The sequence below is a fragment of the Lonchura striata genome, chromosome 3 (genome assembly GCF_050655825.1).
Source record: "Lonchura striata isolate lonStrDom1 chromosome 3, ASM5065582v1, whole genome shotgun sequence".
NCBI lineage: Eukaryota > Metazoa > Chordata > Aves > Passeriformes > Estrildidae > Lonchura > Lonchura striata.
In genome coordinates, this window is record NC_140705.1 from 110,660,589 (window position 1) to 110,680,271 (window position 19,683).

At 40.0% G+C, this 19,683-nt stretch overlaps 2 protein-coding genes across 8 annotated transcripts in view; one reads left to right on the top strand and one right to left on the bottom strand.

Moving 5' to 3' along the window:
- The window catches only part of MACROD2 (mono-ADP ribosylhydrolase 2), an 845,784-nt gene that overhangs the window by 94,523 nt on the left and 731,578 nt on the right, over window positions 1–19,683 (top strand). The gene's annotated exons all lie outside the window — the stretch shown is intronic.
- On the bottom strand, window positions 4,874–17,717 carry FLRT3 (fibronectin leucine rich transmembrane protein 3). 2 transcript variants are annotated; one of them, XM_021527836.3, is made up of 3 exons: window positions 17,627–17,717; window positions 9,676–10,420; window positions 4,874–8,612 (listed from the first exon to the last, which is right to left on the bottom strand). In XM_021527836.3, the coding sequence occupies exon 3, from the start codon at window positions 8,565–8,567 to the stop codon at window positions 6,618–6,620; it is 1,950 nt and encodes a 649-aa protein (XP_021383511.1). In that variant the 5' UTR covers window positions 8,568–8,612; window positions 9,676–10,420; window positions 17,627–17,717; the 3' UTR covers window positions 4,874–6,617. The 2 variants fall into 2 exon arrangements, with proteins under 2 accessions (XP_021383511.1, XP_085433344.1); XM_085577218.1 differs by lacking the exons at window positions 9,676–10,420; window positions 17,627–17,717 and having other exon boundaries at window positions 4,874–8,704.

Consider the following 19,683-nt stretch of genomic DNA (forward strand, 5'->3'; position numbering starts at 1 on the left):
TAGGGTTTACACAGGCTTGTATTTGGGATGTAATTCTGGAGTAACAGCTAAAACATAATTTCTTAAATCCTCTGCTTTGTCAGCATTCCTTGGTAGAAAGGCTTACCTTTTTAAAAATAGTTATTTTCGTACTTCCTCATTGAATCCATGGAAAGACAACACTTAAGGAAGCCAAATTAACTCCACTTTACACACACAAAAACCAGTAGCTAAAGATGATATGTAAGGTAAGGAGGCCTTCTTGTACTGCCTGTTGAAATTGGTGATGCTTGGTCTAGCAATTTTGGAAGTTTTGTTAATACAGCAGGCTCAGAGGTGGACAAAGACAGATTTGCCATGGCCTTCTGTGTGTAATCTAGCCTGAAAGATGCTTCTTCTAAGCCACACCTGCATTAGATAAATACAAGTGCTCGTGTGCATCTCAAAATTTGTAAGTCCCTAGTTTTGATCTTACAGTAGTGAAAACAGATTTAATTACCTTTTTGCAATCCTTGCAATAAAAACGAGGCTTCAAGTTAATACCCTGGAAAGCATTATTGTGAGGTGAGATGGGAAAGCAGAGTTTGTGGGGATATCTTTTATCACACCAGCACCTGCTGTGTCTGAGGGTATTAATTTAAAATTATCAACCAGTTGAATTTGTATCCCATTAAAAATGGAAAGATTTTCACTAAAATTATTTATTGCTCCTAATTGTTCCTAACAAAAGAAAAAAAAAAATCCTAATTCCTATTGTTCCTAACAAAAGAAAAAAAAACCCAGAAAAAATATTAAACAAAACTGATCCCCACATCCACAAAAAAGATCTGTTTTCATGTGGAAAGCCAGTTTCCTAGTAGGCATTTATCAAGGATTAAGGCCACTGGAGGAAAGCGGTATTACATAAATTGTATGTGCAGTTCTGAGCTAAATAAATTTTTAAATATTTTGCATAAATTAGGGACATTAAATGATGCATAATGTGCATAATTTCATCCTTTTGTAAATGATGTTCCCACAGTTAGTGATTAAAGAACATGGTGCAGCCCCTTGAGTTTGAACAATTAGAGCTTCCACAGCTCTGTCTATAGATAGATATTCCTTAAGCTCAGCAAGGGAACAGAAGCATGCACTAGCACTTGGCTATGATCTGCTCCCTGTTTTTGATGACTTAAGAGGGCTGTTCAGGACAGAGTATCAGCCTATATGAACACTATCAACCAGCTTGAACAAGTCAGATTATTTAATTAGCCCTATTAAGATCCTTCTATTTTTATAACTTATTTATGAGTGTTCTTGCTAAGCTTAGAAGGTCCAGCTTCAGATATCAAAAAGATGTTTTCAGCTCATGTTGTTAATCTTGAGGGGTTTTATACTGTGACTCCATTAATTTTTCACCTAAGAAAACAAAAAGGGGCCATGAAAATCAGTTGAAGTTGGGAAATTCACATCTGCAGTCCTGACTTGCTGTTTTCAGGCATAGGGCATTTATGATGTCCATGCATGATGGACATTTGCTTGGTTGCCAAAATATGTATTGTATGCCTTTGCCTTAGACCATCAAAAATCCAGAGAATGTTTATTTAATACCCATTTGAAGTGTCTTGGTTTCCCCCAGGGGAGAAATGTTCCTCAGGCATCACTTAAAGACTACCATGCTGTGAGTATCTTACTTGATGTCCTGTGCTGAGAAAACAAGGTGATCCTTATTTTGAGCATCTGCTTTGCCACCCTTTTACATTCTGCTTTTATCCAGGTTTTTTGGGAGAAGCAGGCAATGATTTGATGAAAGAACTATTAAATCAAACATTCATGTTTACCAAAAGAAAAAACTTTTTAAGCAATTGTGTCCAGAATTTAATACCTGTGTCATGGCTGTACCTTCATAGTGTTTGAAAAGGCTCTAATTTCATCACAAGGGTGGAATTCTTATCCACCACCCCCACCCCAAAATTAAATTCATTTGCAAAGGGATAAAAAAAAAGTAAAATTCTGATGTCTGAATTCAATCAATGAGCTTTTTTTCTCTAATGGGATCACTCTGGTTTAGTTTGGAAGATGAAAACTTCTCAGGTATGGAGTAACTTCATGCTTTAAAAAAAAATCACTGGTGGTTAAATGCTGGCTTGTGGCTTGAAGCTCTGGCAGTTCTAGTATCAGTAAAGAAACAGTTAATTAAACAAAGATCAGTCCCTAGGTGATGCTGAAACAATGTACAGATTTGGAAGGAAGGTTAAGGCATTTTGAAAGTGGAGGGTACCCGTGTGAATTATGGTTCTGCCCAAAATTATATCAAACAAATGTAGTTTGGATAAACTGATGTGGATGGCATCTGCCAGCTCACTTCTGAAGGTCTTATCCAACTTCAGCTGCAGGTGACTGTACAAAATTTTATCCTCTTAGAAGGGAAGTCTTTATATTTGCTGTAGTGCATTATGTCATCAGTAAATTATTTTAATAGCAAATAAGCCTTTATTACTTTTGCTCTTGCTTTATTGCATTTGCTGCTCTACATTCAATATGTACAGCATTGGCACAAGATAGCTTGCATGCTCACTACTGCATTAGCAGGAGAGATGGAAACTGTGTTCCAAGACCATAATACTTTGAATTTAGTACTGTTAAAGCCAGAAGAAAAAAAAAAAAAACCAAAAACAATCAAAAAACCCCAACAGTTGCTGCACATCAGGCTCTGGTAAAAAGCTAGGAAATAACTGCTTATAAATGAAGCAAGTTTCTCACAGAACTGTAGAATATACTGAGTTCAAAGGACCCATCAGGATCATTGAGTCCAGCTCCTGGCCCTAGTTCTGGAAGGTGCCAAGATGAGACAAAATTAACTGTTTCCAAAGTACCAGAGTATTTTTGGAGACAGCTTTCAGGTTAAAACAGAACTGTGGGCAATTCAGGATAGCACTATAAATTTAAAAAGGGACAACGATAAAGAATGTAAAAGATACTTAGCATAGTTTTTGAATATGGAGAGTACTGATCAAGTGAATTCTGCACACAGGTTTAGGCAACACTGAAAAAAATCTCACCCCGTGCTCCACAATTAAATATTGAATAGGACACAGAAATAACATGGAATTCGAAAACTGAGATAAATTATGTGGATTAATGTTATTTTGATAAACTTGTTGAACAAAGTGCCTACTGTAGTAATCTGCTTTGCCTGCATATATACCTAACTGAAGGGATTTCTGATGATGCTGGGGAGCACTGCGTGCAGCAACTGCAGCACTAGAAGTAGCAGTCTTGAAGAGATAGTCCTGACATGGAGAGGAATAGAAATTTGTATCAAAAGGCAAAAGAAAAAACACACAGTTTAGTTTGAAAGCAATCTTTCATATGCTGAATTAATTTTAACATTATGTGTGTAGAGTAAAAGTTCCTGTAGAACCTGAGGAAGGTCTTGCACACTCCAGTGAGCAATTTTTTGCATTGACATTACATGTGGTAAGAGGACACCAGCTCTCCTGCAAGTCTGACCTGATTGCCTGAGGAAGACAGCCTTGCCCAGATTTTCACTCTTGCTGGTGGAAGGTAAAGTAGGAACAACTGGGCTGATTTATTGAAGTTGCTTTGGATTTGTAGCCTTCTGCCTCGCAGGCAAAAATGTCACATAAAAAGTCATTTTACTTAAGACTGTCATACAATTATCTCTTCAAATGTTAACTTTTTTATACCCTTATGACCTTGTGTGGCATGACTGGAGTTGGTACATACTGTTACCAGGCACTTCTGGCTTAGGTGCCTCAGAAGGCAAAGTACTCACTGAAAGTTGTTTTACCTTTTTCAAAACATAAATTTGGAGCCAGCTGAGACAGAGGTTTTCAAATAGCTTGAAAATCCAACAAAACCTGTTTAATTTTGTTACTGGAGAAGTGCTGGCAAAGAACTAGGCTCTCTTGCCAGTGACCCAGCCATTACATAGGCTCAGATATCAGGGATGCCCCCGTGTGACTGTTGACAAAAGAACAGGTCTGTCCAGTCCCTCTGTGTTGTTTTCCTTCCCTGCTCACTGCTTGGGAAGCTTTTTGCACATCACTGTAATGAGGTTGCATATGCTCAGTCTTGGCTGTCTTGCCCTTCCCTAGATTGGCACCTGATGGGACAACAAAGCAAAATAATCTTGTTTGGTGCAATACACTGGGCTGAGTGTTACACTCCCCTTTCCATGGATCCATTCAATGTTCCATGCAAAGGAGACATGGTTTGGACAAGGTCAGTAAGGAAGCACAGTGCTTTGTGCCTCCACTGCTCAGGAAACTGCAGGAGACATTTTTGAAAATGATCTGTCAACAATTCCATGGTACAGGGACTTTGGAGAGGAACTTCCCTGGGCACATCTGGAAAATGAAGATAAAGAAAAAGTGTGTCACTGGAAATTTTGTGTCTGTGCAGTTAGATAGATCCCTGGTAGGAGATTCATTTGCAGGCTTGATTGCTGAAACCGTTAGTCTCAGTGCTGGTCACTCTTTCTTCATCTCTTGTTCTTTACTACTGTTAGAGAAACAGGCAAAGCATCACTAAAATTCTCATAGAATTAAACTGCATTTGATATACATTCCTTCTTGTCTGAAATATTAAGTATTTTTCATTTGTTGTTTCTTTTAAAAAACTCCCGTATTTCAGAGGGTTGTAACTCCACGCCTTCCCTCCCTTTCATTGTTCACTGTTGTGAAAACTTTTTTTCCAAGCAATTAATAATGGAAGAAAACCTGCAAGGGTAATACTGTTAACCTGAACACAGAGTGAGGTGAAGCTCATGACCTGAGAAGTAGTAGCTTCCAAGTGGGTTTCTTATCCAAGCACTGCAGAGGTGCAGCATAATTTTGAAGTACTTTTTCAGCTTCATTCATGAATAAGACCAGTATTTTTCATAGTTAAGTTATGTATGAAAAGGTGGGTATTTTATTATTTCCTTTTTTCTTAGTTTTTAAAAGCTTGATACATGTAGCGTTGGATCAAGGCACACACAAGACTGGCCAAAGGGCATACAAAGCACTTTGGTTTTTAGTTGAAGAAACAGAATGATTATTGCAACAAAGAGTGGCTTGGGGTTTAAACATGAAATAGCTCATAGTTCAGCAGGAAGGCAGAAAGAAACATGTTACCTTAGAGATTTACCAAGGAATTTCTGGATAACTGTGACAGTAATGGGCAGTATTCCTGACTGTAACAGCATTATACTGAACACAGACGCGTATATTCTTCAGAATAGCTGCATTCTCCATTTGTCTGCTCACCTTTGGGACCACCTTAGTTTTTGAGATCTTGCTTTTATTGCCTTGGGTTTTGTCCTGCTCTCTTTTCTTGTGAAACTGCACTTTAAGCCCTTTTTCTTTTCAAAGCAGTTTCAAAGAGTTGTCTCTGTCTTCCTGCCCTTGTCTCCCAAATGCCTGTGAGCATCTGTGGTATTCACATTCTCTGAACAGAGAGAGACATGATTCTCTCTCCCAGGATTTTTCCTGGGAAGTTGTGAGACACAGTAAGGAAGCTCAGAGAAAGAAGGAAACAATTCTTATCTCTATTCACTGCTCCTGTTTGGCACATGTGCAATGTGTTACGGAGATTGTTTACCGAAGAGTGATTCGTTAATTGGACATTGGTGAAGGTTGTTTGGACTGACTGGCCAATTGGGTCAAATCTGTGTTGTGACTTGTCTGGAGACAGTCACAGGTTTTTCTTTAGTATCCTTTTAGCATTATATAGTTCTAGTATAGTATAGAATTAATGTAATATAATTTAGCTTAACAAAACAATTTATTCAGCCTTCTGCAACATGGAGTCAGAGCACGTTATTCCCCCTTCAAGGATCACTGCTTCAATAAGCATCCATCACTATTTTGTCTGTAATATACAGACCACTGATTCTGATAACCAAAAAACTATTCCTGAACTGTATCTACCCCCTTGGTTTGTAGAGCCTACCACTTTTTTTTTTAACACTTATCAAAAGATTCAGTCTCATGCATATCATCAATTTGATTATTCTAATTTAAATTGGATTTCACCACTGTTGAATGGATATATCCAGACAGCTGATATTGCCCATTACTACACACATTTTTGTTTATTGAGTATTGTTGTGGTTTACAGATTTAATAGACTCAACACTGGAAGTTCTGTGAGTTTTTGTAACCACTTTTTGATCTTCCTGATTTGCCAGGTTCAACATTATTTTATTGATACCAAAGTGAAAAATGACCTGTGCTTACACTTACAAGGATCTCAGATGAATGTTCTGACTGCTCAACACGGCAAGAAAATTCACTTTCACAGTCAACAAGTCATCTTACTCAGTAGAACACAAAAGTTAAATGGTCTGTAACTTCAATATTAGCAAGGAAAATACGTACAAATTACTAAAAAATACTAAAATATAGAATTGTGGTCAGGTATCCCCACTACATTAATCGCAGCAGTAGCCTGAAATTTGAAACTTTTAATAAAAAGTTCTTAAATATAAATTATATGGCAAATGTACAGTACATTGCTTTGTCAGTCTTTTAATCCAGTGTTTTGCAGTAGAACAGCGACTGTTAAGTCAGTCTTTTCTTGTTTTCTTTAAAAAACAAAACAAACCCAAAAAACCCAACAAAACCCAAACCAGTCTTTCACGTCCCTCAGTATCATGAGTGTGAATGATCTGAATCTGGAATACCACTGTCTCTGTAGCTCCTGTTACTACTGCTTTCACTGTGGCTGTTCTTGTACAGATTCATGCCATTAGGTGGGAAAATGGTGTGTATTACAAATTCCTCCTTGGACACTTGGTCACTGGTTATTGGTATCATCTGGAAAGAAGTCTCCCTGATTTCCAAGATGGAGTTATCCTTCTTGGTTCCTGCTTCGGCATAGTCATCTTTTCTCCGGCGTCCCTTGCTGTAGGTGCAGTTCCGGGAGAACAGGGACCCGTTCCTATGGACGTACCAGCAGACCAGGGCCAGCAGCCCTATGGCCACCAGCGCCACCACACCACCGATGATGGCGGCCAAGGGCAAGCTGGAGTTTTTGTAAGGTTCTTTCTCCTGCTCCCGATTGAGGGTGGTGGTAGGGTTGTACATCTTAAGAGGTGCCGTCTCGGTCTCGATGCATTCGGGTGTTTCATCGGAGAGATAGATATTGCTGGTTTCCATGGGAACCATGCACACACGGTATGGTGACTCTGGTTCCAGAGCCGTGAGCAAATAGTCATTTCTGTCGCCCGTAACTATAGTTTCAGTTATAGATCCAAAGGCAGGGCTGTGACCCATCTTGAGCCAGCTCAGTCTCAAAGCAGTCATCGGTAGTGCAACTTTCCAGGAGATGTGAATAGTCTCCGTGCTGACGGATTTCACAAATATTGTAATGATTTTGCGTACTGGGCTTGCTGTGGTTCTGTAATTTTTATTTAGGTTGGGAGTCTTGATGTCTGGTTGTTTGGTCACAGAAATAGGCCAGTGTCCCTGGGCTGGGTATACTGTGTTTGGTACTGCAGTAGTGATTTGGATGGTGCTTACCATGCTATCGTCCTTACAGTCAAACAGTTCTGCGCTGAGGTCTTTGATAGCCATTCCACGTACCTTTTCTGGTGCCTGACACATCAGTCCACGTACGTTCACTTTTAAAGGCAATGACTGTAGCCAGTCACGTACCCATTTCATCTTGCACCCGCAGTGCCAAGGGTTGTTGCGAAGAAAAAGTTGAGTGATGTTGTCTAGATCATCAAAGACACCCTGAGGTAAATTGCTGAGATTGTTATTGGACATATCTAGGCGATACAACTGCCGTAAGTAAGAGAAAGCATTGGGTGGCACACGGTTGATATGGTTTTCTTGGAGATAAAGCTTTCTTAGGTTTGTTCCTGGCAAATTCACTGGTGCAGCTGTGAGTGAATTGCGGACCAATGACAATTCTGTAAGATTGACTAGATTAATGAAGACTTTGTCTCCCAATCCATGATTATTTAGAAGATTTCCATCTAAAACAAGGCGTTTTAGATTTGTAAGGTCTTGAAGGGACAGCTCAGAAATTGTGGAAATACGATTATCATCCAAGCGTAGCTCTTCTATGGTTTTAGGCAACCCCCAGGGAATGGTGCTAAGGTGATTTCGAGAGAGAAAAAGAAGTCTGAGATAGATGTTGTCCCGGAAAGCTCCATCCTCAATGCTAACGGCAGAAACAGAATTATCATCCAAATGCAGTTCTTCCAGATAAGGAATTTTTGAAAGTGAATCATAAGTAATGGTCCTTATATTGTTCTCCTGCAAATGCAGTTCCTTAATGTACTTAGGGAGGTTAGTGGGGAATTCATCTAGGCTGTTGCGGTATAAATATATTCTTTCCACCCTAAGCAAGTTCTTCAGTTCTGAAGGAATCCCAGCATTATTTATTTGATTGTTCTGAAGGAAGAGGGTAGTTGCATCCTCTGGGATTCCTGTAGGAATAGACGTCAAATCGCGATCATTACAATATATGAAACCCACATCACAGCGACATACTGAAGGGCATGGTTTGGCACTAACAGAATAAGGTGCCATGTCAAGTAACAGCCCTATTTTAGTCCAAACTAGGAAGATGCTCCAGGTAACACTAATCATGGTCAGGAATGATGAGATTTCTATACAGTTCTGATCTTCAACAATCTAAAAAAACCAAACAAACAAAATTATCCAGATCATCAGTGAATAAACCGCAATTAAAAAAAATCAACTTCAACATCACAGAAGACATCTGAAACACATTAAACCAAAATTCAAGTGCGTAGATACATTTTACTCTCTTTTCTTTACATCAATAATTCTACTACTTGGACTAATTAACTGCATAGTGATTGAAAATAATATAATCAAGTATACCTGATCTGTGAATTATTTTGCTTAAGCAACAAGACTCTTTCTAAGGATTCCTTCCCATTTCATGTATACCGACAATCTTTGTTCACAGATACCAGATAAGTACAGAACTGAAGTCACACCAGAGTTCAAGTAAATCATTCTATATCTGAAAGATAAGAAGTAATTCCTAAGCCAGCTAACTTCCTCAGGAGCCCTTAAGTGAACTATAAAACCCTTACAAACCTACAAGTCTAGTGGTAGCTATTTCAGAAGTTAAATAAAAGCCCTAAAAGCAAAGCATAAAATGCAGACAAAAGAGTGAGGGCCAGTGAAGACATTTTTCCAAGTCTTTCCCAGTGCTCAGCTTCACAGTGCTCAACTTAGAAACACTGTGGACTATTTTGCTTGGTTTTCAAGCTTAAGTGACTGCTCAGAAAGTTGAATGTTACAACTGGTAGAGCTATGGCTTTCTAGTTTACTGGATGAAATATTTCATTACATGCTTAATTTAATGTTTAAATATTTGTCATTCTCAAAAGTTGTCTTACTAAGTAGCATACTCATAAGTATCTATTTGGCAGGTTTAACCACATTTTCCCATCTTATTACCAGCATAGTATAAATTAACTCTTGAGACTGAGATTTTCCTTTGCATTGGTAGTGTGTTTGTACACTGAGCTCAGGTAATTAGCATTTTTATAGCTTTTAAGACAACATAATTCAATTAGCATTGTAATTAGGGTTGTGAGAACTCCTGCAAGATGACCTATGCATAAAGCGGTGTCATGACCTTTTCTCTTATGGGTTCATATATTAATTGAACTTTACTCTCAGAGGCATGAAAAGGAAAATAAATTTATATTGATCCTACCGTATTTAAAGGTATGAGTAAGTTTTGTGCTTGAGGATATCCAGTAAAGGGATGTCTTTCTGCCCAGTCACTCTTATGCTTTACTCCATGAAGCAGTTTTTTCTCGATGGTGTTTACTCAGATGATCCTTGGTGGTGGTGTGTGTTCCCTGGCTCCTGGCACGATACTCAATGAGCATTCCAACCAAGATTTATCATGGTACATAAGCACACCAGGCCCCAGTGTAGAAAAGCTTCAGCTTCCTTCTATTTTAGTCCTCATGTAAAGTCTGTGAATGAAGAGCCTCTTTTGTTTGGTTTAATGCCTTTAGCAGGAATTACTTTCTTTGTAACTCTTACAAACTCTTCTGTGCAGCATAGTAGTCAGAGGAGGGAACTGTAGTGCCATGTGATACAAACTATTCATTATGCTGAAGCTTGAAGGAATTGCAGCCTCTTCAGGAGGTCAGGAAAGGGATGCTTTTTCCTATCCAGAATTATCCAAGTATGACCTTTGTACAGTAGCTACATCCTGGTACATCCACACCTCTTTCAGAGAACCATTTTCCAACTCTTACTTCTTAACATTTCTTCCAAATTTGTAATGCAGGAAAGAATTCCTCCTGTGCTGCAAGAATGCAAGTTACTTTACCACAGAAACATCAGGCAATTCAGATGGTTTTCTTCATTATAAAAAAACCCCACAAAAATATGATTTCCTTCCCAGAAAACTCCCCTTTGAAAGCTTTCCTTGAACTCTTAACGTCCTGCAAAAGTAAAAACAAAAAAAAAAATGGAATTAATAACAACTGGTACACACTAGTTTTAAGGGTTGCATTCCCTGTACATGAGTAGCACACCTTGTTTCCCCTAGGCATTGGTATTTCAGCAAAATCCATAGAGCTCTTTCAAAAAATGTTTTGCTGTGTAGTTTCATGTTACTGCAGTTTTGCTGGAACTATTTTCCTTTGTTTCAGTAGAAAAATAAAGGCAGAGTGTAATAAAATATCTGTAAATTATGTTTTTCATTTGATGTTAAATGCCAGTGTTGCCACTTTGGAGGAGGCCAAAATGGTTGCTTGCTTTGTGTTCCTGGTAAATAGATGATCTTCTCCTTGGTTTTGAGTGTAAAGGGAGCTAATAACTCTTCACTAGCTACTGGGTGAAAGGGAAAGCATTTTTGTCAAAATATTGTATGAATGTATTTCTTACATGCAGCACGTTGATTCTGAGCTAGGGGCTAGCCAGGCATCTGTGTCTGCTTTTTGGCAATACATAGGTGGGTTTAGGTTGTAAAATTTCTAAAAAACAGAAAAATATTATTTCTTCTATTTGTATTTTTTGCAGAATACTAATTATTTTTTAAACAGCATTCTTAACTTGGGCAACTTTGTATCACTACTGCGTAAAGTATCCAGTGAGATACCAAGGCCCCAGCGAGTTTGTAGGTAGCATGTCTGAAATAAAAGTGGTTAAATCTGAAATGAAACAAATCCTTAATGTGTGCTTGCTTTTTTCCCCTTTTGTGACTTCACGTTTGTCCAAGGGGCCGAGCACAATCCTTGGAAGCAAAATACTTGGCAGGAACAGTGTGCTGAGTAATGCTTGCTTAGCTGCCTTCCTGGGAGCAAAACTAGAGCATCTTCTGCTCCTCCGTAAAATACTTGACCTAAACACAAACACTCTCTGTTTTAGAAATGCCTTTTGCAATTTGTAGCAGGTCTGTTATGAAACAGACCGGTCATACTTCTTACAGCAACACAGAATATGCAGTGATAAATTTAAATAGGTATAAATTTTGCTGCTCTTTTTCATAGAAAAAAGTTAACCATTTAAAAAAACCAAACCTCAAAGCCCTCCATTTGAGAGATGGTGTGACTACCCATCATGTGAGGGAGTGGAAAAGACTCTTCTCTCCTGCTGCTGCTTTCCTGCTCCTCTGAGCTTTGTTTTCAGCATCTTGTTTGCAGCAGTGGTTCAATGAAAAAAAAAAAAAAACCAAAAAAAACAACTCAAAATGAGAGACCTCTACGTTGGCATAAATAAGTATTTTTATGTATTCTTTATTTAAGGCAAAAACTCAATCTCTCTGGCCACATTTTAGAATAGAAGGGAATGCATGTTTAGTGGTAACTTATGTAATTTGGGTAAATTATATAATCATTATGAAATGAAACAAGAAAAGCTCTGTATTCTTACAGTGTCTAGTTTTCTTGCTCTGTATTACTCAAGTGTTTGGGGAAAGAAGCCCAGGCTGTATTCCTAAAACTCTGAAATAAAGAGCAACTTAACAGCTGTAGAAAAAAATGGTGTCTCTTAGGAACTAATGTGAAGCCGTGATAGAAGGTATTTTCTGGAAGGGTATGGTGAAACAGGAATATAAATTCCTTTAATAGGCCTTTGAAGGCTACAATAACTTTTAAGTACTTATAATCATAAATTTCCTTTAGAACTCTGAGCTGTAAAAAACTTGTTAGTATTAAGCAAAACGTTGGCTCTAGTATGCATACATTTCATAGATACATGCACACAGCAATTTCATTTATTTTACCTTTCTAGCACAAAAACTCTTTCCTCTGTGCTTCATTTGATAGTCATCTCTTCATTTATTGCCACTATTATAATAGCAGTAATGTGCAGGATTAAAATGAAAGCACTAAAGCTCATTAATTTCCTGGATTTTTTTTTTATCCTTTCTCTCAAAATTACATGAAAACAGGAGTAAGGAAAAGAAAAGGTCTCTTTGGAGAAAATGACACTGTTTCAAACATGTGGATTAAGGCTATACCCCCCACTCCCTTTTCTAAACTTAGAATAGTTTTCTTCAGGTCTTGATTGTTTGATATCTCGCACTTCCCTTTTATATCTCAAGCTGTAGCTGAAAACAATGTTTTTGCATATCAAAGGATCCAGTGATCTGTGTACAGAGAAGAAGGGAATCGTGCTGCCATGCTCCAACTTTCCCCTTCTTGAGCTGTCTCTAAATATTCCCTGACACCAAGTCATTATAGCTGATCCGGCAGGATGAAAAGAAAAGTGACCCCCACTGGTACAGACACTGTGTCCAGGTTTCTGCAGCATCAGACTGGGAGGCTTCATGGACACATGGTTTTGAAAGAAGCTATTATTTTTGAGCAGACCAGATTTTAGAAACTGTGCTAATAATTTTTAAATTCAAAAATCAGTCTTTGTTTTTTGGTAACAAAAGTAACATTGGAAAAACTGAACAATCTCAGCCTTTTTGCTCTTTATTTCAAGTTGAATGTTTTCATGAACTTTCCCGAACTACATGATTAAATTAGTTTTCCTGGGACTATGTAAGCTAGTGAATTACTAGAGATATCAGGAAAGTGTGGACCTTGCATGTGGACTTATCACTGTGGTACAATTAAGGGGACATCTCACTTTAAAATGTTCAACATAAGTTGAGCTATTTAAAAAAAAAACAACATAAGAACAACAATGTATTTACCCTGAAGTATGGAGTCCAGCTGCACTCGCTGTACTGTAGACAGGCAATGGCTTAACAAAAGAAATAGTTTTGGTCTATTTGAAAAATTGGGATTTTTTTCTAAAAACAGTGTCAAAGATTTCTTTCCAAGCTAGTATAAAATGTGAATAAAATCAAGACCTGCCTCACTTGAGGTCATATGATGCTTATTTGAATTTCTAATCTACCTCTGTGTTCCCAGCAGTAACTCTGGTAGCTCAGTGGCTTCTTTATTACCATCAAAGTAACAGAGGAAAGGGAAACTACTAGATATTTTTAGGTTGTAAAAGACAAGACTATTATTCAAAGCCACCACTAGAATATACATACTTGATAAGCCAACTTGCTTAACCAGTGTACTTCTATTCCAGAATTAGCTCTTTATTTGTGTAGAACTGAAAACATATCGGAAACACAAAATGTGCTTATTTTTTAAAATACTTGTGAAGTCCATCTACTGCTTGTAATGCCAGTTGAGCTTACAAAGATCATGCTGCAGCTTAAACAGCTTCACCAACTTTTTTTTTTTTTTTTTAAAGAAGTTCCACAGTGCTAATCTAGACTTAAAACAATGTCCACACTTTGTTTTCTTTAAGTGTATTACTCAGGGTTAGTTGACAGAGACAGCAAAATGCTTTCTAAGCACCCTGTCTAGGAGCTGCAATTTCCACGATCATCGTATTTCAGGAAGGTGCCCCAGCCTTTTGTTTGGCGCTAGGCAAGCAGAAGGTCCTCTAGCTGTCTTTCCAAGGGGTAAAAAATGTAAATGAGCTTGTTAAAATGAGAGTGAGCCCTTCAGTCAGAGTGTATCACTGTGTGTTAGTGAATTTGTTGTTGTTTTTTCTTGGAGATTTCATTTACTTGTAGAAAATTTGCTCCCACTTCTTGTGCAGTAGGAATAATACTGCTTTGTGTCTTATTAAGTCTAACTCAAGTGTCCTAAAAAATGCAAATTTTTATGTGATCTTCCCTCAAATGCAAGTAAATCTGACTTAGAAATGAATTCTGAGTAAAAGCTTGACTCCACACCCAAGATCAGCCAAACCTGTATTTGCTGTAGAGGATGGAAATGAACTATGAGTGGTTCTCTTCTGAAGTTTACTTCTAAAATCTTTCCTAGTTTTGAAGATGCCGGGTTGAAAAGACCCAGACTATTACTCTACTCCTTCTCACTCTCTTGTTTTGACTACTCTGCTGCAGGAAGATTTGCACGTTAAGAAAACACTGTGAGGGGGAGTCTTCTGCAATGGATTTTTGGTTTGTGTTTTAGTGCTCTTTGAGTTTAGCCAATTATGGCTTCTAGGTTTTCTTTTTGAGAGCTGCTGCTGAGGTAACTTGTCTGGGCATTAAATAAAAGAATAGAGAACAAATGCTGCCATTGTTTCAAGGGAAAAAAAATCTGGTTTTCCCCTCTTGACAAGTTTAGGTAGACTTATACCTGATAGGGAGTTTCTGGCACAAACTTCCAACATGTAAAAACATTACTTGAACACTAGATAAAGTTTCAGTAGTTTTGTTTCTTTCCTTTTTAAAGCAGTTGTTTGCTCATATCCCGATTATTAAGTTTGCTCCTCAAAGAAATAGAAAAAATGTGAAGCTGTAAGACTGTTTGGATTCTTACAGCTCAGGAAAGGCAAAAGAGAGTTTGTGATGCCATAAGATATGTACTGAACACTTTTCAAGATTCCTGCCCTGAGTGGTATTTGGCTGCTTTTAAAAATAGATGCAAGCAATCACATATTAATTCTTCCGCACATTCCTGCGCTTTGAAGTGATTAAGGAAAAAACTTAAGAGCTAACTAGCCATTAGCATCCATGCTTCCTGCTCCAAGGAGACAAAGATGGCCATCTCCCAACTGAAGCCACTTCAAATAACTGCAACTGCAAAGTTTGCAAACTCCAGCAATTGCTTTGATTAGTCACCACTGCCTTACACAATATCAGGCAACTTTTAGCTACTGGTGACAGAGGGGAAAAAACCAAACCAAAACAAACACCAAAAACCCCAACCCAGAAACTAATCTTTATTTCGTTCTTGCTGTAAAATGTATCCACTTTATTTCTGGAGATCAAAGCTCACTGTGAGTTTACTACAGAGTTTTTTGCCCACTGGGGGGTGGTACATGCTACAAAACCTGTGCTTTTAAGAGCCACAAGTCAGATGTTTTTTGCTGCTGTCCAGTCTTCTCAAGCTTTAATTACAACAAAGTCTCCTGGTGAGAAAAACAGAGGCAGCTTGCAAAAGAGCGAGTTATAAAAAAATAAACTGCTCTTCTAGAGAGTTTACAAAATTTCCCATGCCGATTACTTGCAGTATTTATCTGGTTTTTCTCCAGTTAAAATGGTGTAAGTGTACCAAAAAAAAAAAAAAAATTGCATTAGCATTTTAAATATATTCCAAGGGCTGTCACTGTTTCTGGTATACAGGAGGAGCACAGAAGACAGGAAAAAATACAGCTTTTAGAAGTGATTAAATGTGGATCGAAAAATAAAAAAGCTTGATAGCAGCATGAAGTAGGATTAGAATAAACCGAGTGTATTTCAAGATAATTGGCTTTCTGTAAACCCAGGTATACCTTTTGTTTATAAAATATCTGAAGCCCTATCTTAAACAGGGCTGTATTGTATGGTTTTGGAATAAATTAAAGGAAACTTGAAGGTGGGTTTTCTTTTGAGGGAGGGAAGGGCACTGAAAGATCTTGAGTATGACCTAATGCATGGCATATATTGACAAGGAAAACACAGACTGATCTTTCTGGTTTATAGCAAATAATTATTTTCTTTATACACTTGAATCGACAAATGCAGTTTTCAGTCTAATTCAAAGAAATGTTCATTAAGGCACCATATCCCCAGGCAATAGATGGTGAGCATAACTGATGCTTCTATCTTTTTGGGCAGTATATTTTAGACAAGGAAATTGGGGTCAGGATAATGAACTGTTTCTTTAAGTCTGAACATTTTCAGCCTCTTTGTATACTTTGTATAAAAGATGTACATGGAAATGCAAAATGTGAATCTTTTTGTTTCAAAGAGGCAAAGAGAAAATGCATTCAGCTAATATGCAGGAATAAGATTTAGCTGTAAAGTAATTCTGCATTTTGGTGTGAATCTGGTGTAGAAAATATTCCACTGTACTCTGTTAACTAACCAGAACTGATCCCTTGCAGAAGGGAAGCGACTTGCCTTCAGCCTGAATTAATAACCCGTTGGTAACAGCATTCCGTGAATTAGTTAATTACATACACTCGTCCTCGCGTTTGCAACACTCCTTGCAACTTTGCCTGGATGTGCCAGGGTTGAGCTCAAACCCCTCTGCGGTCTGAGAGATTAAAATTGAGGCGACCTCAAAGAGCAGGACTGAGCCAGAAAGGCAGCTGTCTGTGCAAGAGCTGAGCTTTTATTCGCCAAGGGGATGAGCTTGGAAACTAAGCAGGAATCCAAAAAAAGAACCAGCCAACCAACCCCAAAATCAAAAAGCTGTGCTTGGTTGCTGTGAGCTATGGCAGATGCTGGGAAGCAAGACCACTACATTGGGAAATGCAGGAATACTTGGGCTCTGCCTGATCAACTAAGTTGCAGCTCCTAATTGCATTTGAAGAAGAGGGTTAAAAACAAAAGATTTTGGAACATCCAGCAGTGTGAAACGATTTTTGAGGTCAGAATCACATAGAGATGAGGTGTGCAACAAAGTACGTAGTGAATTATTTATTTGCAAGCCATTTATAAATTAATTAGCTGTGCCTGTACGAGGGCACAAAATCACTTAATACACTGAAAACAGCAGAAAAGTTGATTAGAACTAGGCGAGGACCTATGGAATGGCAGGAGGATTATGAGCCTGCTCTTCTTCCCAAAGCAAGTGGGGCGTCGGGGCGGGAATTTGGGCCTGTTGCATTCTTTCTGTGCAACCATTTTGTTGCCCATCTTCTCGCCCGCAGACTTTGTGGTGCGGGGGACAGCGCTGCGCAGGGGCGCGAACGCATCGCCTCGATTTATTTTATTTTTTTTTTTTTTTTTAAATAGATGCAGCAAGAAGGGATGGAGGGAGGGGGAAGTTTCCCAACCGTGGGAGCGATCCGGGTTACGCTCAGGATCGCCCCCACCATCCGCGTTAACACGCGCGGCCGGGGTCCCAGCGCCGCGGGGCGCGGGCGCTGCTCTGCGGGTCCCCGGCGCGGTTCTGCGCCCCCGCGCAGGGCGGGTTCGCGCTGCCTCCTTCTCCTGGCAGAGCAAGCACCGCACGCCCAGCCTGGGGAACCCCCGGGCGCGCTCCAGATGTGCGGGCTGAGCCCTCTGCGCACCCCGCCGGGAGGGCGGGCGGGCTCTCCCCGCCGCAGCGCCGTGCCCGCACTCCGGCGCTGGGAAGCGGGGGGTGGCGCAGGGAGCGCGCCCAAACTTCCCTGCACATCCTCCTCCTCCTGTGCGCCCCCCGACCCGCGCAAGCCCCGCGGCGGAGAAGAAGCGGTTATCCCGCGCTTACCTGCGGGGCGGTGCGGGCGGCAGTCGCGGCGGGCTCGGAGCGGAGCGCGGCGCGGAGCGGGCGCGGACGGAGCTCCGCGCGCCCCTCAAGTGGCGGCGGCAGCGGCGGCGCCGCGGGGGCGGGGCCGCGCGTCACGGGGGCGGGCCCGGGGCGGGGCGCTGCGCGCGGCCGCCGCCAGGGGGAGCAGCAGGCGGCGCCGCGGCCCCGCCGGGGCCGGACGTGGCGCTCGGGGGTTAAAAGAACTTCTTTATCCCGTGTTTGACGTGGCAGAGAGGCGCTGGTGGTCGTGTGGCTCCCCTTCATCCCCCATTGCATCCCCCAGTGCCCGGCTTTGGGCTGGGCAGGTGATGCCAGCTCCCTGGTTTTCTGTCCAAGGACCAGGACTGGCCGCGAGTTTCGCGAAAGGGCTTGAAAAAACCCTGTTTAAAACATAAATAAATTAATAAATTTCCTCAGTCCCACCCGCCACATGGCTGTGAGTGCCGGCACTCCCCTGGCATCTCCCTGGCAATGCAGGCTACGGCGGCTTTGGAAGACTGGAGGGTTTTCCCGAGGTGACTCCTTTAGGAATCATCGAGTGGATGGGAACTGCCTGGTTCCTTCTCCGCTGCTCACCGGGAGAGATCTTATCATCCCCAGCAAGACTGAGACTGAGGGGAATCAGGGCCTGGCCAGTCCATAGGGATTTTTCCTAAATTCTCTGCCCTTCAAACACAACCAGAAATTTATGGTCGTTAAAGGGCAAAGAGAAGACATCTACCCCAGGCGTTTTATTCATAAAACCCAGTTTTCTTTCCCATAGCTTACAAGCAAACAAGTAGCATTAGTTTTGGCAGATAAGGTAGATGTTTCCATTGTTTTGGTTTTTTAAAAATTTCCCATTAAATGGGGCATCTTTCCCAGCAGACAGCTGCTGCATTCAGGAGCATCCTGTTCTCTTCATTAGCCGTGCACAAATGATCTTGGCCACCTCATGCGGGGTTTTGACCAGCGTGTTCTCCAGCACAGAGCCACTGTCTGGGGGGGAAGGCAGACTCCTGAAAACTGGCTCTGCTGATGCTAGTTATCCTCTAGTTGCACTTTTTGCTGTATCAGAAGACTACAGGATGAAGCTCCATTGATTCCAAAGAGGGCTCGACTTCTGTAAATCCTATAGAAACTGCCACATAGGTGCACCTTCTGTGTAAAACTTGAATACTTCAGTTGCTGTTGATATCTTGTCAAAAATATAACCAGATGAACTTAAAAGTGTCAGACCTCATCCTTTATCAAGAGGATTTTATTAAATTTTTGAATGCCACTTGACGGATTTGATACTTAGATATATGAAATGTTATGTACATACTGTATTTATTCTACTAATTAAAAAAAAATATGGATTGATTTTTCTTTATAGGGAAGGAAAGGATTTTTTCACTGCCACTTCAATTCTAATCTTTCCCTGAGAAGAGTAAAAACTAATAATAAATTGACTTCAGGTTAAGGTGCAATTGTCTGTATTGATAGTCCTGGCAGTGAGCTGTGCCCTAACCAGCTCAGAATTGTATTGCATATACATCTTAATGCACATCTAGCACATTATAGGCATTTGGACACATGTATTATAGGCATATGTATATGTATTATATGAATGGTGATATGGTGATACTTCTGGTACTACAGCAGGGCTGTATGTCATCATGTGGGACAGAATAGTGGGCTGTGGAAATACTGAGTTTGGAAATGCTGCAGCTATCCTGTTTTTTTTTTTTTTTTTTAACTAAAATTCCTTTAGGATTATAGTAGTATTTTTCAAAAACTCTGTGTATTTGGTATTTCTCAGCTGTATTAAGTAACAGATTCTAGGGTTATGTTGTTGTGCCATGTTGCTAAGCCTTAACACAGATCTGTGGGATGCTTATAAAAGATGTATATGGTACTCATCCAGCTATCTCTCAGCTTAATTACAAGGCTGGCCCAGTGCTTATGGCACTGGTTAGAAATTACAGTACATATTCCTAAAGAATTCCAAAGGCATGTGAAAAATAATTACATTTTACCAGGTCACAGCTGCTCTG

Excerpts from the sequence above, each read along its gene's own strand:
- FLRT3 (XM_021527836.3), bottom strand. The coding sequence starts at position 8,567 with ATGATTAGTGTTACCTGGAGCATCTTCCTAGTTTGGACTAAAATAGGG.